We start from the raw sequence: 19,809 nt of genomic DNA, 5'->3' as shown, positions 1-19,809 counted from the left end.
TATAAACTAATACCCCCCCCCCCCCCCCTCATCATGTTACAGAGTTTCTCCCTCTCTGACAACTTGGAGGGGGGCGCAACGTTCATTATTTTCTCTCAGTTATTGTCGTGTCGCCCGGGCCGTGGATTGGAAGGGGGTGTGTTTGATATACAGGGCGTGGATTTGGCAGTCAGACTGGAAAAGGGGTGTCGAGGGTGGTTTTCTTCCTGTACGCAGCCGCGCTGCCTGCCAATGAGCCACGGGAGCGCACACAAGGCACCGCGGCGCTGCGGGACGTTCATGCACAGCTGAGCCTCGCGTGGGACTTTGCTCGAGTTCTTGAAAAACATCTACAAGTTAGCTCTGATGACGAGAGAGAGAGAGAGAGAGAGAGAGAGAGTATCAAAGGGCGAGCGAGATAACCTGAGGAGCATGCGGGGCTTTTTTACGCGAGAGGGGGCAAGTGTTGCGCCACTTGCTGCTGTGGCACGAGCGCTGTGATTGTTTTGTTTAAACACACATTGTTTTTTTAAAGCGTAAAGAGTGACTTTTAGAAGTATGATGTCTTTTGATGTGGCATGTTTCCTGCGTTGTGTCCTCGTGCTCTGGAGTGCAACTCATGGGATGTAGTAAATGGAGAGCTGCGTTCAACTTTGGACACCTGCGGGTGCAGTCCAAGCTGTCCGTCTTCTTGACCATGATCATTCTCTTCACGTACCTCTTTTACTCCCTCAACGGATACTGTGACTCCTTGCCCAGGCCCGTGTACGACCAGAAAAGCAATCTTCAAAACCAAATCCCCATCGACGATGGACACGAGGCGTCGGCGCAGCAGCTCGGCGCGTACAACGCTTCTCGGGTCGTGCGCGAGCAGCTGTCGGACTTGTCGCACAGAGACGCCCCATCGAGCAACATCTCTATAGCCAATAATTTCGGCAGCAAAAAGTTCCCCCAGGCCATCATCATCGGGGTGAAGAAAGGTGGCACTCGGGCTCTGCTGGAGTTCCTGCGCATCCATCCGGACGTGAGAGCCGTCGGCTCTGAGCCGCACTTCTTTGACCGCTTCTACGACAAGGGACTGGACTGGTACAGGTACGCCTATGTTTATATTTTTTTTATATTTTTTTTATTTCTACCAAATGATGCAACAACGAATTCAATATGTACGGAAATTCACGCGGTCCCCCGCTGTCTCCAAAACGGGGGAAAGGACCGGTCTAGAAAAAGGAACTGTGAGGGTCAAAGTTCAGGGCAGAAGTCACGGACGCCTGATTGGAAGTTGTAGCTGCTTACTGTCACTTTACAGGAGCCAGACTTTTCACTTTCTACCTCCAAAATGGCACGGAAGCCTTTTTTTTATTTTCATGTGTATTAAGCTGGAGGCGTTGATTTAAGATGATTTAACTCAACGATATAATTATCTTATTCCTGATGAATAAGTCTTTAATGAGTGTGATTCATTGTGTGTGCTGGAGTGAAATCAGGTCATGCTTTGCAAGTATAGACGTGTGCCACAAAAAAAAGTCCCCTCTTCTCTAGATTCTTCAAGATGTATTATGACTTTTCGCTGCAATGCAAAATGTGCCTGATATATCTTTTTATCATCAATAATTGTACTTAAGTGTTTTTGTATCTCGCCTGGAGTCTGACACAAAGTTAAATCTCATTCGGTGTCTTTAGAATCAGTTTCATCCTGAAGAGTGTTAAAAAATATATGTTAATAATTGATGATCCAGTATGAAGATTTCAAATTGAGATGTGAGCAGTTTTCTACACTTTTTAGTTCCGTATCTATCAGTAACATTTTTTTCCCACTTTCTTTAAACCAATCTCGGTGCTTTAGGTGCACGTGCTGTCGTCAGATTATTATGGTGTGTTTTCTAGTTACATTAAAACAGTAAATGATGACATGTTAGTGACGAGAGCAGAGCTATTTCAAATACACTCTGCACTCATTAGTCCACGTAAAGCATGTTTTGGTGCAGGCATCCTCTCATGCGCGCTGTGATCAGTCTCTCTCCCCTCTTCATTAATATCCCTCAGCACCAATAAGACGCTCTGCTGAAAGCTTCCAAGGATGGCAGCGTATTCAGTCCCCTGCCAATAAATTGCTGTTTATTGAGCTGACACGCTGCTTCCCTAAGTGTCCAATGTTGGTCCCCGGAGGGCCTCACCGCCAGCCGGTCCCAGAGGGAGGATGGGTTGTTGTGGATGGTGGTAGTGTGGATGACCCCTGTTTGTTTGAGGATCGGCCGAAAAGGCTTTTCTTTTTTTTTTTTATTATTTTTTAAAGATTGACAGACATATTTCTTTTTCTTAGTTGATAAGTTTAAGCAGCCGTTGTCAGAGGAACCTCCGTGTTTTGGGGCGTAAATGACTGATATATGATAGCACAGAAATGAGAGGACAAGAGAGGGAGAGGGAGGGACAGGGGGAAACCGTTACAGAGGAAGAATGAGGGGAAAAAAAGATCTGGGGAGTAAATGACGATTTGACAAAGAGACGAGTAGAGAGAAAAGAACGTTGGAGGTGTGGCGGGGGGGGGGGAAAAAGTGGGGTTTGAGGGAAGACAGAGAGAGGCTGTGAGAGATCAATACAGCCGGGTAATGATCAGTTCCCTGTGAGGCTAAGGTGGAACAGCACTAAGTGACATCAGAGATCAAAGTGTGTGTGTGTGTGTGTGTGTGTGTGTGGGGGGGGGGGGGGGGGTTCCTAATACTCAGTGTGGTTTTCAGGAAGAGGACGGGGCTTTCCTGTTGCATGTCCGATGTATGTGTGACGATATGAGAGATGTGTGCCGCAGTTTAATGTGGCGTTCATGAATTACTAAAAAACTGAATCCCCATTGAATAGTTTCATGTCTGTACGATTTATTCAAGAAGTTTTAATGTCTGGAAAACAGCTGGTTGCTATCGGTTTTCAAGGAGAAGAAATACAGGACGAAGGGTTGAAAAAACAAACTAGAATTTGAACTTTTTTGTCTATAAAATGTGAAAAGTGCCCATCGTCATTTCCCAGAATCCAAGATGACGTCTTCAAATGTATTTTCTTCAGAATAAATCCATGACCTGAATATATCAAGCTTACTATCGTACAATCAGCAAATGTATCCAACATCAGTGAATGTTTGGCACTATCTCTGGAAAAATAACTGAAACGATTTATTGATTATCAAAATAATTAATCTTCTTTGGGTCAACTAATCAATTGAGTAGGAGTTTAAGCTCTAATGTGCAAGCTATTTCAGATCTGTATAACTTGTTTGAATTTAGGGAATATAAAATGAGCCTCGATTTCAGCATGTAATGTAAACGTGAAGCTATTCAAAGTCAAACATTTTACCACATTTTTACAAAATGTGTCCTTTTTCTCTATCATTACTGCCCTAAGAGGTTAAATGTGAGAATATCACGTGTGCCCCAAAATAATCGGCAGGAAATAACCCTTCAAAGCAGCAGCCGTGTGATACCAGACGACAAATGAATACTAAATGATCTCAAAATGTATTCTCTAACCTCGTATCTCCATCCTATTTAATATTTTATCGTCATAACTTCAGAATCCTTCCAATGCCAGAATCTCAATGGACGAACGGAGGTGAGCGTGGGTCAAAGGTCAATTTAGTTTAACTTTTGTCCGCATAACCTGGCGGAAAATCAGCATGACGCACGCAACAATATCACTTCCCACTCGCTCTCCGCTGGAAATAATGGCATTGCTTTGCACAATGATTTACTTGTGCTTAGTTTTACTTTGTAAACTGGATCACATAGGAACTTTGGAAATTCAAATATCAGTTTAGCAATTTCTCTTATTTACACTACGAAGCTGATCCACACCCCTGAGATCTGTAGTCGTCTGAATGGTGACAAAGCGGAACACTAGGAAGGGCTGAAGGGGCGCGGACCAGCGACCATGACGCGTTCCTTTTACTGCTGTTTGTTGATGGTAAACTGACCGTGTACTCTGAACACAGACGGGACGTGTTCACTTTTCTTTTTTTCTCTTTTGAAGGCGTCACGAAACGTGGCTTTTTGCTCCGCTGACAGCTCGTGTCAACACCGTCTGAATCGGACCTGTGTCGTGACAGGTCAGGCATTAACATGGACAGCTCAGGGACATGCGGAGTGGCTGAGAGGGATTAGGGCCACAGACGCAGTTAAACAAGCCCCCCCCCCGTCTTCAGTATCTCTGCACCTCAACCTTTACTGCTATAAGGGAGGCTTATTGTACCCAGGGGCGGTGTAGTTCACTGACCTACTGACAAGCCACACTAGTCACTGGGACTTTTATATGAGACAGATTTATGTTTGGGCCTGTACCTAAAGTCCATGGAGTACTTATGCAGATCCCGTCAATTTGAGGACGTGGACAGATTGGGGAGAAGCTCATCTTATTTGTAAAAAGAAAAACAAGAAATGATGATTTGATTTGATCAAATATATCCACGTATTGAGTCAGAAACGACACAGAGACGGTCTTCTCCAAAGCCCTCTAGTTGATGGACATATCTCAACATTGACCTGTCCCCGAGTGTTGGAGTCGACACATCTGACTCCCCTGTGCCTTTACCACGTCTTCTCTCCCTTTCTGTCCTCCGGCCTCCTCCATACTTCCATACATCATATGTAGTTATATAAATAGTATTCATTTAGTGTAATTACAAGTTAAGTACTCAGTGAATCAACATATATCGAGCGTTGTATGCGAAGCCAACAATATCATGCGAAGCTGAGCTGGAAAGTATCACTCAAACACGTATTCTCTGACAGAGGTCCTCATCTTCAGAGCGCTGTCTGAGTCTTTGAGCTTGGGAGAGGAAGCCTTGGCCCCCGCCTTCAGCCGGCGACCAAGTAAAACACATGGACATCCTTAAAGGAAGCATTTGGCAAATTGTTGGAGAAAAAAATGCTTATATGTGGAAAAGCCTTGGCTTCGCCATCAACTGGAAAACGATTCTGTGGTTTGGTAGTGGAGGATGAGGGTTTAGACAGCCATGGTGTGCAAAGTGAGTGTGAGCATGTGCGTGTGTGTGTGTGTGTGTGTGTGTGTGTGTGTGTGTGAGCTCGGATTCATCCACGCGCTTCGGCCCGACCTGCGAGTCCGTCCGCTCCCCCTGTCTCTCCACTTTTTTTCTCCATGCTATAAATACCCCGGAGATATAAATGTCGTCTCCCGATATCGATCACCTAAAATGGGTCCTCTCTATTGATCTCCCTCCCTCTGCTTTTATCGCGCTGTTGCAGCAGAAATGAATTAACTTCTGAATATTCAATCTTGTTGACAAGGAGCTGTTACGGCCTTCGACTGCTGACATTTACACCCCACAGTGTGAGTGTTGCCGGAGTGGATTTATTGGCTTGTTCGGGTCACTCAAACTGTGTAATGCAAAGCCATTGGACGAGTCCTCCCTCCTGTTACAGCGGCTCTCCTCATCGAGAGTCTTTGTCTCGTCTCGTCTCTCTCAGGAAGCGCGTCGTACGATTCAGCTACCTAGACAGGAATGTCCTGGTTTTATTTCCTGTCAGACTTTTCCCCCGTTCACAGGGTTGAATTCCTCTCTGATCGCATTCTCGGGAGCAGCATGTTGCAGATTTTATGCAGACTGACAAAGAGGGTGTTTTTTTAATTTTTTTGGGGGAGGAGGGGGGAAGAGTGGCTTTCAAGCAAGAATTTGTTAGAAAATAGGAAATGTATAGATCTTGCTGGAAGAAAGAAGGCTTTGTGCCAAAGACAGGGTTGAATGTGTTGCGAGTATGCGTTGCGGGGAAGAAAAAGTAGTTGGTTGATGCATAAACATGAGCAACACCATCAGAGCTGTCAGAGCTAATAAACATGACATGACACGTGCTGCTATCTACATGTAAATGTTTTTCTGTCAGAACTAATATGTAAATGAAGTCTAACAAAAGTATAAGGATATAATCAAACATGACTTGATAAATTGGTGTGGGGCAGGTATGGATTTTTACTCGTAAAAAAAAAAAAGTCAGAACTCAGTCCTCAATATTTTGACAGCTCGTCATTGGACGACCTTTAGACTCCCAGCACGCCGCGTCTCTTTAAATCAGAAATAATGGAATGAGATGCACGGTGAACCTCACAACACTTCAATCACGGAAACAGAGGGGTTTGTGTCGTTCACCACTGTGACTGATTTTAATTTCAACGGTCTGGGTCTTAATTGCTGCCTGCATATTAAGTAACATGCCGCTGCGTTTACTCGCTCATCAAAGTCGGCTTTTTCTTGTGATGACGGACACAGATCACAGATGACGGAGAAGCCAAAATGTTTAATGGAGCACACCAAAAATAATAATCTTTCTGCTTCCTCCACCTTCTCCTCTCTACGTCTTTTTTCTACTCTTTTGCTTTGTGTCATCGCCAGCCTTTTGTTTTAGATTAGTGTGCGTTCAGTGAGTGCAGATGATAGAGACATTTTAAATAAGCACTTACTTTAGTGAAAGAGGAATATAAAATGGAGTCACCTTTCAAATGAATACAATAATAAAATATGATTAAACAACACAGGAGTACTTGAAGGATACCTTCACATATATTCCAGTCCATCTTAAATCAATACTCACATCATATATACATTTTAAAGAGCAATCAGTCCTCCTGTCCATACTGGCCCATATGGGATCCCTTCTTAATCCAATCAATGTTAAAAATGCTCTCTGGAGCTCCAGTAGAGGAACAGTAACACAAAGTAAGTACATTTGTTTTGTTCAACCAATAATCAAAAAGCCCAAGGCATCTAGTTTAAAAGGATATAACACACAAAATAAAGTCCTCAAAACCGAAAAGCTGGGAGTAAGTTTGGCTTTTTGTTCGAAAAAGAAAAGACTTATCAATTACTCAAATAGTTGTTTCCAAAGTGGAAGGGGAATCAACTCATCAATCAATGGTTTCAGCTCTACTATGTGACGTTTTCAAGATGATCATTTCAGACAGGTGCCCTTTAATTCTGCTGATATCTTGCTCTTTTTATCCAACTATTTTACATTAAAGAATGGATCTGGATACAATATCAACTCTCTTTCTCAACTGATGTCAATCACTTTATTATAAAGATAATATTGTAAAGAGTACGATCTAGACCTGCTCCTTATGGAATGTTCCCTGAGATAACGTATATGAATAAAATATACATTATTCTAGTCATTGAAAGAGATGCTGACAGTTACATTCATACAGTTACTACTGTTTGGTTTTGATGGGCGGACAGATACTCAAACCCAGTTAACCATCACAGGGCCGTCTGGAGAGGCAGGTAATTATTGACTGTGTGTGTGTGTGTGTGTGTGGCCATGGGGCCGTGGACCTCTCACTGGTGTCTATCTCTGTTTAATGTCTGACTGCCTGGGAAGGTGAGGGGTCATGAGAACCTGCAGCCACCCTGAGAATCCCACAGAGAAACACACCTTTCTTTGTCTGCTACTAAACCTTCCTCGAAAACTCACGTCGGTTTGACTTAACCAACTTGAACTGGTTAATAGTCGGTGATGTCTGTGCCGGCTTTGAGAGGAAATGAGATTAATTATGCCCGAGACTCTGGCAAAGAGAGCTGGAGCTGAATTTGAGGACAAGCAAACCATCAGACAAGACGTTGTGATTGGAGGAAATATGGAAACCGACACCAGCCCCCGCTTCATGTCCATCCAAACTCTACTTCGTCCTGCATGTTTGATGAGTGTAAACGTAGCCAAGGCCTGCTGAGTCCACTCTCATGAGCCTAATAGATGACACTAATAGCAGACGGCTGAACGGACTGTTTCCAGTTGAAAAATCCGTGCCCCTGCCAGCTGTGATTTCCGGTGTTCAGCCTAAGACACTGCTAACAATGAGCTGAGAAACCACAAGGAGGGGCAGGCTGAAACTGCTCGGAAGTGGGTTTTTAGCATCATACAGGATCGAGTGTTCGGGACCTGGGGAGTTGCCAGACGAGCAAACGTCCATATTGAGTCGATTACAGTGTGTGTGTGTGTGTGTGTGTGTGTGTGTGTGTGTGTGTGTCATTTAGTAGAGCTGTTTAATTAGTGAAATTGTGGTTGTTTTCTGACTCATAGGAAAGGGTAAACATTAAAGTATGGACATGTTGACTCATATTTTAATCTTTAACTGAGCCGACTGAACTATATGTCACGATATATCAGTGAGTATTACAAAATAGGGTAACGTCCTTCAATAGGAATAACAATGTAATATGTTTAATGATTTTGATGTATGGAAATACTTGCAATGTAATTTGGAACACATGGAATAACCATAGACTGAACAACATCGTGGCCAGCTGGGCTGTTGCCAGCCGGCTATCGTTAACCCTGTGGCCTTGTTGCGTCAGGTTGCCGGTTGGTACCGGTGCTAATATAGAGCATTATTTATGTTGGAATTTCACTCACAGAAAATGTAGCGCGAAATTCACGTGAAATTGTACAAGGTAAAGTTACAACTTTGCAATCTCCCATCTGCTCCTTCAATTTGTGCATTAAGATTATTCTCAACATAAAGCACACAACTCCTTTTTTTCTTGCTTTCCAGAGTCTATAGAGTCTATAGAAAAAGAGTTGTGGTTAAATGCACCAGGAATCCAGGATTTAGTTATTACTGACATTACAGTTCCTGGTATCCTACCCCATCATCCAACGGTCACACTTTGGCCAGCAGGATGCGTTCAAGTAACCGCACAGCAAGCCGTATTGTTTGTCCGGTTTTAAAGTTGATATATTCAAATTCCAACAATGAGTCTATGATCCAAATATTTCCCTGTCAATTTTCTGTCAATCAACTAGTTGAGTAACTCAAGTGTTACTCAATATTGTGCTGATAAATAGACATGATTATTTCAAAAGACCTCTTCAGGAGGAATTTTACATTTACGGTAAATGACCAGTTCATCCACATACATTCGTCTTATTAGCAGCCCAATTATGTAACTCTGGAAAGGACATCGTGCCATCCCTGGGATCCGGATCTAAACATTCTATCTGCCCATCCTGTGTTCAGGGGATCGGATGAAGGCAGGGTGGGGCCCCCGGCAGCTCGCCGATAAAGCCACACAAGTAGGCCACTGAGGGCCCGGCAGGAACACGGCTGCAGATTTTCCCATTTGATAAGTCAGGAGGGGTGGGAGCAATAAGTGCACACACATGGCTTATTTCTATGTTCCAACATTACAGGTTGTTACGCTATCAGAAAGATAATATCACTTCATCCCCTCTTCCTGTTCTTCATTTTCTCTGCTTTTTTCTTACGGTGGTCATTTTTAAGTAAACACTTTGGTACTCGTTAGTCATTGCTGTGATATATCTTCCCTTTATCTCCCAGAGATAACTTAATCATAATTGTATATTTGGTTAAGAAATAAGTCCTGTCATGCGAAGTGTCACATGAGAGGCTTGATCAAACTTTTAAGCCTACGGTAAATATAAGGCAGTCGCCAGTTAGCGTAGCTTAGCATAAAGACTGGAAACATATTTCACGTACAGTCAGACATGAGAGTGGTATTAATCTTCTCATCTAACTTGGGCCGGGTGATGTGAAAAATCGTACATTTTTAAACATCTTCTGAAACCATCAATTCAAATGAATTAATAAAATCGATTTATTACTCAACTCTTCATCTCTGCCAAGAAAGCGATTAAGAATATTTATTGCTCAACAAGACAAACCATGAATGTGTTACATTAGTCAGCAATCACAGATTATTCAAACAGTTTGCAAGCTAATGCTGAACGTTAAAACGGTGTAGAATTAGCACCAAAACACACACACATCCTCCTCTGTCATTAGGGCCGCCCTGGTTTCTCAGAGGAAACTCTGACCGACCACTTCTCACTCACTCACCGCTCTCTGCAGACCCTCTGATGTCTCTGTTAACTGTTACGCCTCGATTTTTCCCCTCAGCCAGACACATTCTTCAGCTCTTTCCTACCGACCTACCCCATTGATGTGAACCTCCTGGGTAAAAATACTCCTCACCACCCTGGTGCTTCAGCCAGACGGTGACCTTCGGAGTGTGTAATGGTCCGCCACACACATGCAGAAGTGAGATACAGTAACATGAGGTGTTGGCAATTTGGGTTTATGTAATACCGATATGGTATCAGGGGCTGATGGATACTATCTTGTGCCAATATTCAGTGTATCTGCAGGTCTTGATAATAAGGCCATGCTAGCCTGCTATAGACCGTAACATTAGTTCTAGATTTTTTATCAATCCAGCAATTCTCTCCTGCTTATCTGGGTCCAGGTCACATACATATACTTTTTTAATTTCTAGGAAATATTGTTATACATAACTTGGTAGTACTAACAATAAATTAGACACGTATATGTCAATAATTTCATATACGTAATACATTATTGTACGCTTTATTTATAAAAAGGTAATACATTGCATTATTCATGGTATTTAAAAGGTATTATTTCATAATGTAATGCTGTTAACAGAAACCCTGTAAAAAGATTGTTTCAAGGCCGTTTCACCTGAAGTTTCTACTTTACAAGAATATCTCTGAAATACCTCTGAAACTATATTTTGACAGAAAAACCCAGCAATGAAACCCAGATGCAACTTGCATACTTATTATTAATTACTTCTGTATTTTGGCAGCCTCACAATCAGAATACCTAAAAAAAAAAAATGAGAACATGATTTTTTTCTCTATGTTTACGTGGCAATGGATCTACTGGCTCTATTTTGGCCCGAAGCATCATAATGTAATGGACCAACTCCAACACACACACACACACACACACACACAGCGAAGTACTACTTTACTTCCCCTTTTATTGAGTTGCTTCCAGTCCTCGCTGACTTCTAATCAGCCCACAGAAGCTCCTCACCCTGTATTTGCCGTGAGTAATGACAAACCTCCCTCCACGCAGCAGCTTTTACAGATCTTTGAACACACGCAGGCAGACTGTATCTATCTTCATGTGTCCCTCAGTAGAGGTTGAGGATGTCGATGGGTTTTTGAATTCCTTCACACGTGTCAAATGTATTCAGAACAATCTCACTTTGAAGGACACAGGAGAGGCCACGTGGAGGCTTTGAAGTTGTAAGAGGGAGATGAGGTGAGTGGAGGAGAAATGGAGGGATGGATGGACTAGAAGATGGGGTAACATCGCGTGTATGAGAGAGAAATCTGCACATGATGAACATGTTGCATTACATGATCCCCGGTGGTCTCGCCCTCTGAATCACAACCATCTGCCTCTGACCTTTAGTGGAAGAGTCCATTTCCGCACAGTTCAGGCTGGTGGGGATTAAGAGGGTCCGGGGGTCTGGCCTCGGGCCCAGCAGAGCCGTATAGATCACAGCTTTCGGAGCTCCGAACCCCGGCACCAGAGGAAAACTTCCGAACGCAGAAACACTTCCCTCATCTCCGCTACACACACACACACACACACACACACACTCAAACTGAGGACTTCATTACTCCCAGATGTGGATCTATGTGTATACGTGTTTGTGAGTGAGTGTCTTAGTAGAAAGAGAAGAGAGATGTGTGGTGTACAAACTGTACAAATGACAGTGACTGGAGTGTGTGCTTCCCACTTGAGAAGCCACCGTGTTGGCACTACCTGCAGGTGCCTTTTTTTTGAGTAGCAATTAAGGGGGAAAACCCTTTCATGCCCTTAAAAGTCATGGAACAATAACTACAGAAGCAGAAGTCAATAGAAAAAGGGAGTTTTGAGGCTGCGTAGCAGATAAAGTTTTAATGCCCTTTGTTTTATGCCCTTTTAAATCAATTTCCCCCCAAAATATTTGGCTCGACCACACATCAACACGTAAATAATACAAATATTGAAATCTGCCTTTGACAACAGTCTTCAGGGAATGCAGGGTTAAAAATGCAGCCACTACTAATGTCTTCTTTCAGTGATCAGATGAACATAGCTCTGTTTTACTATTATATATGTCAGTCTACCATTAATAATAAAATATATATTTTTTTATTATTGTGATATAAAGGTAAATAAAGGGGGGTAGTTCATTGATTTCGTATTACGCTTTCACATCGGTGGGACAAAATTATATTTTAACTTGTACCGTATGTTTCAAACTAAAAAAACACTTTGTCCTACATTTCCCATAATTCAGCTCAATAGCATTAATATACAACTTTGTCTGCACGTAAAAAAAAAAAAAAAAGGTTCAGTTCTCATTTAAGATTGGATTTAGTGACTGCATCATTTATATGTACCAAGATGTTAGTTCTATCAGTTGATATTTCTACAAATATGCAAACAGCTAGTTGTAGGCAAAGAAAATAAATATACCGTTAGCTAAGGCTAGCTGTGGCTAATCCCACCGCTCGGTAGCTTTAAAGCTGTCTCTCTGTGGCAGTTTACCATGAGTGCGGTTTGGCCTGTATTCTACAGCAAATTCTGCATAGTGTTTGGAAATGTTACATATCTTTGGCACAATACTTTTTTGCTGTAAAAATGTCAAAAGATATCTAGTTCTAAACTGGGCTTAAAAGGCAGGAATGGAAAAAAGCTTTTCAAACGGCCTGTCTACGCATGAAATACACGTGTGCTCGTCTCCTGTTGCTTTTGTTGAGAGCCTGACGCAGGTCAGTATGCACAGCTCGCTCGCGTGTCCTCATATTCTGGTCATAAACAGTAGCCTATTAGCCTGCAGGGCTTTAAACAGGCCCTAATAAAGCTCAGCCCACCCACAAAGAGCACCGCTAAATGTGAGCATGTGAAAGCGTCCAGACACATTTGTGTGCTCAGATAAACGCACATCTGCACTCTTTCCAAAGCCGAATGCATTCCTGCCACAGATGCTAACGGTAAAGGTGTGACGAAAACACCAGATCGCTAGTTTTCCCTAACAACAGTTTGGAAACCATACCAAGTATAAGATTACAAATTAAAAAAAAGAACAAACACAATGATTTCACCAAAGAGATTAGACGCTTCTGAGCAGCGTCGTCAGGTTGATGAGAGGATCGCATTGTTACTGGTTTTTTTCTCTTCATCAGTGCTTTTTCCTCTTTCCCTCTTTCCTTTTATTCTTGCCCAGGGTTTTCCGTTTCTCTTCTGCCTCTTCTATTCATCCGTTTCACCCATCCTCCCTATACGGTGGCCTCCTCCTGGGCTTTCTGTTGTAGCCGTGCTGTTCTGTGATTACAGGCTAGTGGTTCAAAATGTAAACATGATGTCGATGGGAGCTCCGCGCAGCCTCGAATGGATCACCACGGCTTCCATTAGAGTGATTGGATGAAATCAAACATCCATTTAATCATCAAACACACAAGCACCTCCCGTATTTCTGCTTTCAGACTGGTTTTGATGTCACTGCCTGTAACCACAGAAGAAAAAAACGTAAATATAGAAAATACCTTGCATATCTGGGCTCACGTTGTTGTTCTTTCATGTGTTTTTCTTCACATTCCTATAGATGAAGAAATAAAGACTTAATTGCTCAGTCATGTTCTCTTACAGGTTGTTTGGAGTCAGTCAGGAATCACAGGCAGAGGACAAGTAGATGAACCAGACCAGCATGCAATTACCACAAAATAACCTTACAGTTTAATGACAAACGAGTCCCCGTATCAAAGGGTGAATTTTGATGTTAAACTGCCCTTGGATCCGTATGGAAAATTTGATTTTAGAGTCATATAACCCTCAGAAACTTGGCTTCACAGCAATAGGTTGCAGCTTACGCTTTGGCCTCAAATGCTCATCATAATACATCCCAATGTTGGGGCTATAGAAACAGAATTGTTTTCCCAAACTTTTCTCCCTCTTGATTTGTGTTTGGCCAAAGCCCTGTAACGCATCTCTGGGGTTCCTTATGAATACCATAAGTTGTGTATCTGTTGTTACCCATCATGGTTTCATGCCAGGGGACATGCTTGGAGACTCGGAGCTGATTATGTGTGTTGGATCAGAGAGAGAGGAATGGAGTCGGCCCCATCGCCACACACCAGAGCTCCGAGCCCCCTAAGCCCTTCATTTACAGACCAACCACGAAGACTCCGACCCGACCGTCACCACATGCCTGCTGAGGAGGGAGAGGGGAAGCATGGAAATTAGCCCAGGGATCTTTCGCAGATGCAACACTGGCATTCCTCAGTGGTTAAATTTATAGAACACAAACTGAGATTTTTTGATCTTTTTGAATTCAACATAAGTATTTCTTCTTTTTTTTTTTTAAAGAGAAGAAACTTGGCAGGATCTATTTTATTTTATTTTCGCAACGGAGGTCATTAGATTTCATTATAACGTTACAGTAGCATTCGAATGAAATAAAGGGCACGAGACAAATGTGTTTTTCTTTCCCTCCCATTTCCCTCTTTTTATATACAATCTGCTCTGGCACGTTATAATGACTCTCAGTCAAATGCAGGCTCTGGTCAGGGTTTGTTGAAGTTTTTAAAGGCACTACTATGTCTTCTCAGCCTCTGAGTCATCTAAGTAGGAGTAAAGATCAAGAGGAAGAGGGCAGCCCAGTCCTCTAAGAGCCAAAGTGTGACTAGAATACCTCTACCACTGATTATAATAACAATCTGAGGGCCAAATGCAACAACCAGGATTGAATGCAAACACATGGCCACCATAAGGCAATACTCCTACATACTGTTACCTCTTATTTTTCTCTATAAATATTACTGCAGCCAAAATAATTAATAAATTAAAGGATCATCCGTGTATTTTGTATTTTAATAAGACTCGGGTCTTATTTTCGTAACGTTGGTACTCATCTCTCACCAAATATATTCATGAGATCTGGAAGTCAATACTGCCGTAACAAAACGTGATGTCATTTTTTAAAATTGTATCTAAATACAGAATATGGGTGTTGAGAGTTGTTTACTTCATACGGAGCAGGGCCAAGTAACGAATAATGTAACTAACTTTAATTACTTTTACTCTAAGTAAGTAGTGTAAATACTTTTTCGATTAGTAAAAAGTAATAAGTGTTTATACAAAAATGTAAACAACTTGTCCAACAATGTATGTATTACGGATTAGCTTGTTGTACAAACCAGGAATCAAAGTGAAAAAGCATTGAGAGTACATTTTAAAACCCTGCTGTAAGGCTACAAATACCAGTGGTATGACAGTAATGTGGCTATTATGTGAGTCTTGTGGGACGCTCTCACAGCTTCAAGGCCCATGGAGGGAGGGCCCGACCTGTATAGGAGGAGGCAGCGGAGGAGAGGAAATGACTTTCCTGTGGTTAATATAGCCTTGTGGTTTTCCTACAGTAGCCGCTTACAGACTCCCTCTGACTCTGTGTTGACACGGTCACTCCATCAATGCCAGCAGCTAATGTCATGTTTATCTCCCTCTAATCACAGATTTAGCCCACTAATTCCAAACCAAAATCAAAAAGCCTTCAAGACAAGTGAGCCATGAGAAAATCAAGGGAATGTAATCATTTCTTCCAATATATAGATGTTACAGTATGTTGGCATTTTCTCAAGTATACTCTCACGGAATATCTTTTAATAATGGCAGCCTTTTTGTTTTTCTCCGTTGTCCAGGAACCTGATGCCTCGTACCCTGGAGGGTCAGATCACCATGGAGAAGACCCCCAGTTACTTTATCACTAAGGAAGCCCCTCGCCGTGTCTTCTCCATAAGCCGCCACACCAAACTCATCGTGGTGGTGCGTGACCCCGTGACCCGGGCTGTTTCTGATTACACCCAGACTCTGTCCAAATCTCCCGGGCTCCCTTCCTTCCAGAACCTGGCCTTCCGCAATGCCACCACAGGCCTCATCGACACATCTTGGAGTGCCGTGCGCATCGGCATCTACGCCAAGCACCTGGAGAACTGGCTGCGCTTCTTCCCGCTCTCACGCCTCCTCTTTGTCAGCGGCGAGCGCCTTGTGACGGACCCAGCAGGCGAGATGGGCCGGGTTCAGGACTTCTTGGGGCTCAAACGCGTGGTGACAGACAAGCACTTCTACTTCAACCAGACCAAAGGTTTCCCCTGCCTAAAGAAGCCAGAGGGGAGCAGCAGGCCACGATGCCTCGGGAAGTCGAAGGGCAGACCCCATCCCCAGATCCCCTCTGACGTCCTGCATCGGCTCAGAAACTTCTACAGACCCTTCAATCTCAAGTTTTACCAAATGACCGGCCACAATTTTGGCTGGGATTGAACGGCTACTCACCAAAGCTCTTAAAGACTGTTCCCGGCATTCTTGGTCAGCCAGCTACCAAAACAGGGATATCTTGAAGACATTGTGTCTTGAAGACATTGTGTATTACCAAAGCTTTTACTGTACAAAATATACCTTCCATGCTATTCTTAAGCTATAAAAACTCACATCAAAGTGATGCTAACGGAACGCTTTTGAGAAGGGCTGGTTGCTGCTGCATTGTGACAAGGGAAAACAGGAGGACTTGGCCAGGAGAATGCTGAGCTGTCATTAATGTCCAAAACACTTTTTGTTTTGAAAATAACTCCAGAAAGACGGCAACACTGCAAAGAGATGTGTCTGAAGTTAAACCAAATGGCAAAAGAGTAACAAGCCTCGACAGTTTGGCAAAGCTACGATAAACCAAATGACATATTGGACTATTGGGACACGGGAGCTCTGCTGAATAACAACAACACTTACAGGGAGGAAAGAGGCAACGGGTTTAGAATTATGCACAACGGCACAATCAAAATAAATGTATATGTGTATTGTTGAGATATAACCTAATGATTCAGAATAATTTCTATCCGATAAGCATTGTTGCGTTCGCCTCTGTCACGTTTATTATGTGTATGAATTTAAAGGAAGCCCCCCTTCTGGACTGTCTTTATTAAAAAAGAAAGATGTTTCAAACGCAAAAGAATACCTGGTACTGGTAAACGAATATGTAGTGATGTAAAACACCGCCACTATGTGCTGTACTTTTGCTGTTATTTATGTTGCCAATACAGTGGTTGTATGAAAGGTTCTCCACAGACAACACGTGAATCTGTGATTGTTTTCTACTTCATTTTATCTACACTCACCTCCACAAACGGTACTTACATGCAACTCTATATTTCTGAAAGCCTAATTTATAACATGACAAACTATTGTTCAGATGTTTTCTGTGAGACTTTTGTATATGACATTCTGTAGAAAATTCTGACTAAAACTTTTATTCAAAAATGTGTTTTGGGCTCATTTTTGCTTTGAAGCACTCGGTTCATAGTCTTTGTATTTATTCCAAACAAACCCATGTTGCTGCTGCCGGGAATCTAAAGTGCATGTGTTTAGCAGATGATTTATTTTCTTCCTCGAAGAGACACTGGATGTTTAGAAAAGAAATTGCAATTAATCACTGTTTTGTGATTTTTGAGAAGGAATGATCAGTAGGAAAGTAGACATTTATTCACAGTGTATGAAAATGATTTAGGTTGTTTAATATTTAGACTTTGCTTATTTATAAAACTAAGTGTTAAACTCACAAAAAAAGTATAATAATAGAATAAATAACTTTGAAATCACTATCCAAAGGGAACAAAATCCACCAACCATCGAAATATCAAAGTGAATAGATTTTTATATTTTTAATTTGCTTCTGTTTCTGACATTAACAATGTTTAGTGCTTTATACTGTTACTCACCTCTCCTCTCATTTCAGATGACTTCACTTCCTGCATTTCTGTGTTTTCCTGCTAGTTTTTATTGTCTGCCTCGCCCTGATTAGTTTCACCTGTCCCTCCTGAGCGGTGCAGTCCCTCGACCTCCTGCTCACCTGTCCCAAATGTCCCCATCAGTCATTCACTACACACCAGCCCAGTTCCTTTGTTCTTTGTCAGTTATTCCTCGTTGTTACGTGGTGGTCTGCTTCCTGTTTCCCTGGCACCTCTTTGCAAGCTGTACCGTCTGCTGAATCTTTAATAAATCACACAAGTATGCATAATCCTGCTTCTTGCTCAACTCTCTGCATTTAGGTCCAATCCCTGTTGAATATTCCGTGTAACGGGACACAATCACCGTTAAATGTTTTTTGGGGGGGGGAGTTTTTCCTGAACCGATGAGAGGTATGTCATATCTGTACAGATTGTAAAGCCCTCGGAGGCAAGTTTGTAATTTGTGATTTTGTGCTATACAAATGAAATAGAACATTTTAATTGAATTGAATAAAGCCAACAGCCGGATAGCTTAGCGTAGGCTTAAAGCAGACAGCTTGCTTTGCCAAATCCAAACGCAACAAAATCAGTCTACAAACCTCGAAAGCTCACTAATTAACATGTTCAATCTTGTTTAGTCCACATTTTGCTACCCTCAGACAGAGCTAAGCCCCGCCTCCTGTTTCCAGTCTGTATGCTGAGTGAAGCTAACAGGCTAGCTGGCTGTAGCCTTATATTGAACAGAAAATGACGAGAGTGGATAAGCAAATATGCTTATTTCCCAATGGGTGGAGCTATTCCTGGGAGCATAAGCGAGTGGTCAAACACTTCCCAGTTGCAGAAGTTGGTGGTGGAGGAGTTAAGGAGGGGTCATATGGCTGCAGGGTCTAAATTTGAAGTTAACACAGAACAGTGGCTTTTTTTCCGATGTGTAAGCAATCAATTCACTGGGGTGATTGGAGACCTTTTGGGAATGGACAATCTTTGACCTCTTCAGTCCCCCTTGACCTGTGAGCCTGGCTGCCATAAACTGCACACCCGCCACCCGCACGCTGGTTAATGGAGTTGCCCTACATGAGCTATGAGGGTGGATGCATGCTCTCACACATATGCACACACACACACGCACACACACAGGCTTACAACAACTTCCCCCCATCCCACCCAGATCCATTAATATTGCATTCTCAACCTCTGGGACCTCCACTGAAGGTAGATGGTTCAGATCAATAACTGCCTGTTTAGTTTATAGGCGGCGGGGATATGTGCTTATACGTACCATGTCCCACTGTCACTTTGATTTAACTCAGGGTCGAACATGGGTCGCTATCATACATTTGTAAAATATTATTTAACATCTGATATATCTTCCATACATCTGCAATCAATGCAGGACCTAAACACACATACACAAGGGAGTACACATGGATTATGGACCAGGGAATGACTTTAATCTTTCCAGGGCCGCATAGTCTGGTGGTTTCTCTTCTATCCGTCTACTATCTATCTGTGGTTTTTTATGTTGATATTTTATTTCATTACAAATCCACGGTGGAAACTTTATTTATTGTTTTATAATTATCATCCAACTATGCAGTTCAGCGCCACAGAAAGGTTTCAGCTTGTTGGCAGTTACGATGGACTGATTGATTGTGTTCACTGTTTTTGGCTGCAGCAGGCACATATGGAAAAAAAACACACTGATGAACACACTGCACACTACCTGTCCAGCACCAAACAGCCGGCGAGCAACTATAACATAATGGAACAAAAGAGACAAATATTTCCAGAGATCTATTTCAGTGGAAAACAGAGCTTAAAGGAGGGTGAGTAATTTACTTTTTTCTTCCTGCGGCCCCCAAAGAGCAAAATATCTGAAAACGGGATTATAAAACCTATTATATCAACATAGCTTCAGGTCAAGAAAGGTAGCTTATTATTTGAAAACTCATCAGCCTTTTTCACCGCCAACTACATTTTCAGAAGAGACTTTTGGTGATGATCAGTTACCTTTTCACTAAAACCTGCTTGCAATTTGACAGGTGGATGGTGTTCATTTTCCACCCTGCATCCTCTCCAGTTATAGAATATCTTCAAGTCACACAACCCCATTCATGGGTGAGCAATGCATAAAGGGAACCAGCCTCTATGTTGTTGAGTTACCCGTGGGTGAAACGTTTCCTTTATGTCGCTCTCTGCACCAAAGAGCCCTGAGACTTGAGATAGCAGCAAGTCTCTCATT

At 42.4% G+C, this 19,809-nt stretch overlaps 1 protein-coding gene across 1 annotated transcript; it reads left to right on the top strand.

Moving 5' to 3' along the window:
- The first annotated feature begins 217 nt into the window (after positions 1–217).
- On the top strand, positions 218–17,095 carry LOC117749254 (heparan sulfate glucosamine 3-O-sulfotransferase 6-like). Its single transcript, XM_034559554.1, has 2 exons — positions 218–1,071; positions 15,492–17,095. Exons 1-2 carry the CDS (start codon positions 551–553, stop codon positions 16,108–16,110), a joined length of 1,140 nt encoding a protein of 379 aa, XP_034415445.1. The 5' UTR covers positions 218–550; the 3' UTR covers positions 16,111–17,095.
- Positions 17,096–19,809: the final 2,714 nt, after the last annotated feature.

Source organism: Cyclopterus lumpus, chromosome 19 (genome assembly GCF_009769545.1).
Source record: "Cyclopterus lumpus isolate fCycLum1 chromosome 19, fCycLum1.pri, whole genome shotgun sequence".
Taxonomy (NCBI): Eukaryota; Metazoa; Chordata; class Actinopteri; order Perciformes; family Cyclopteridae; genus Cyclopterus; species Cyclopterus lumpus.
This window is presented reverse-complemented; position numbering and strand designations above follow the sequence as displayed.

Excerpts from the sequence above, each read along its gene's own strand:
- LOC117749254 (XM_034559554.1), top strand. The coding sequence starts at position 551 with ATGTGGCATGTTTCCTGCGTTGTGTCCTCGTGCTCTGGAGTGCAACTC. Across the intron at positions 1,072-15,491 it reads AAGGGACTGGACTGGTACAG|GAACCTGATGCCTCGTACCC; the intron begins GTACGCCTATGT and ends TCCGTTGTCCAG.